Source organism: Colobus angolensis, unplaced genomic scaffold (genome assembly GCF_000951035.1).
Source record: "Colobus angolensis palliatus isolate OR3802 unplaced genomic scaffold, Cang.pa_1.0 Scaffold28, whole genome shotgun sequence".
NCBI lineage: Eukaryota > Metazoa > Chordata > Mammalia > Primates > Cercopithecidae > Colobus > Colobus angolensis.
Window position 1 is genome coordinate 6442711 of NW_012116043.1, and position 1946 is coordinate 6444656.

General features: G+C 55.9%; 1 protein-coding gene across 1 annotated transcript in view; it reads right to left on the reverse strand.

Annotated features, from left to right (window-relative positions):
- Window positions 1-1946, reverse strand: part of SETD1B (SET domain containing 1B) — a 36832-nt gene that overhangs the window by 11149 nt on the left and 23737 nt on the right. The window contains exon 19 of the mRNA XM_011948592.1: window positions 1570-1823. Within this exon, the coding sequence (XP_011803982.1) occupies window positions 1570-1823 (254 nt within the window). The remainder of the gene's footprint in view (window positions 1-1569; window positions 1824-1946) is intronic.

Sequence of the window (1946 nt, forward strand, 5' to 3'; positions counted from 1 at the left end):
AGGCTGAGGCAGGAGAATGGCGTGAACTCGGGAGGCGGAGCTTGCAGTGAGCTGCGATCCGGCCACTGCACTCCAGCCTGGGCCACACAGCGAGACTCTGTCTCAAAAAAAAAAAAATTGCCAAGTTCAGTAGTTGCCATAGAGAGCATCTGAGCCATCAAGCCAAAAATATTTATAATTTGGCCCTTCACAGAAAAGGTATAGGGTTCCAAGCCCATAAATGCAACTACCTGCTGTCTGCTGGTGGCAGCCCCGGGACCATCTTTGACTTAGAGAGCTCACACCTAAAGCATGATCTGCTCCTGCTCTGGGGAGCTGCTGCACCACGCACCCAGGCCCCAGAGCATCTGCCTCCCTGCCTTCTTCAGTCCAGATATGGCCCCCACCAGGGCTGGTGAGTTCAGTCCCAGAAGGGCCTCTTAGTTGTGTCTACTGCTCTCCACTTCTGGGCTCACCAGCCACGCTCAGACCCTTATTACTGCTCGCCCACCTGCTACAGCCCCCTCGGCCACTCTCACCCCTGAAAAAACCCACTCCTGCCCCAGCGGCCAGGGAAATGCTTCCAAAGGGACAGCAGAACCTGTCACCCGATGGCGCCAACCTTCCAGCGACCTTAGCTCTCAGAGAAACAGTTCCTCAGCTTGGCCACCCACAGCCCTGCCCACCCCGTCCTCTTACCCTACCCCATGCCCACTGCCTCCCTTGCTGTCTCTCAAACAGGTATTCTTCCCACTGCCCCAGGGCCTTTGAACACACAGTTTCCCTTGCCCCAGCACCGCTTCCCCCTGGGCAATTCCCTCTCACCCCTCAGATCTCCTTGGATATTCACAGGAAAGTCCCTACCACCCCACCCAGGCAAGGATCAAGTCACAACAGAGAGAGCCAGCAGGCGCTGAGGACTGACTTGGCCAGCACGCAAAGGGCCCACAGGCAGTGACCCATCTATGTGGCCCTCCCAACCTCCAAGGAGCGACTGTTATTGTCCCTGTTTTACAGACAAGGAAACTAAGGCACAGAGACATTAAGCAACTCACTAAGCTGCGATGCCAAGACTCGAGCCCAAAGTCAGGGGCATCCAGCCCGGAACATGCCTGCCTCCTGCTCGGAGCTTCCTGCGCTCATCCTTCAGCACTCAAATCCCTGTTATCAGTGTCCCTCCCCTCTAGGCCTGCACCACCCGATACGGTCATCACAAGCTAATTATGTTTAAATTCATCACAATGAAATAAAATTTAAAACTCAGGTCCCCAGATGCACTGGACACATTTCCAGTGCTCAACACCACACATGTAGCTAACCCACAGCACAGATGCATCCCCCCTACAGAAAGTTCTGGTGGACAGCTCGGCCCGAGCAGGGCTGAGCCCGACCAACGAAGGCAGGGAGAAAAGGCTAACATTGGAGAAACAACTTTAATTACCGATGAACTGAACCAACCACTTATTTGAGTCCTCTACATGCCACAGAAGTCTCACTATGCCCATTTCACAGATGAGAAACTGAAGCTCAGAGGAGCAGAGCTCCTGGTAGACCTCACATGTCCTCCTCTCCCTATAACCTTTGACCAACCTGAGCTTGGAAAGGAGGCCAAGCTGATTGCATTGCCATGCCAGGGCTTCCAGGCCCTCCTGGCACAGAAGCAGGGCCAGGGCCAGGGGCAGGGCCACCCCCGGCTGGGCACTCACGTTGCAGCTGTGGTTGATGAAGCGCGCGAAGTTGCCGCATTTGGTGGCGTCAATGATCGTGTCGTGGTCCACCCGGAACATGTAGCTGCTCCCGATGCCCTCGTCCTCATAACGCTTCTCCCGCATGTCTGCGATCACCTGACCACAGAAGGGTGTCAGTCTGGCTGGGCCAGCCCCATGCCCGGCCCCATGCCCACCCTGCCGGGCATTGCCTACCTGACGGATATTCTGGCCCACGTACTCGATGACCATCTCGTCAGC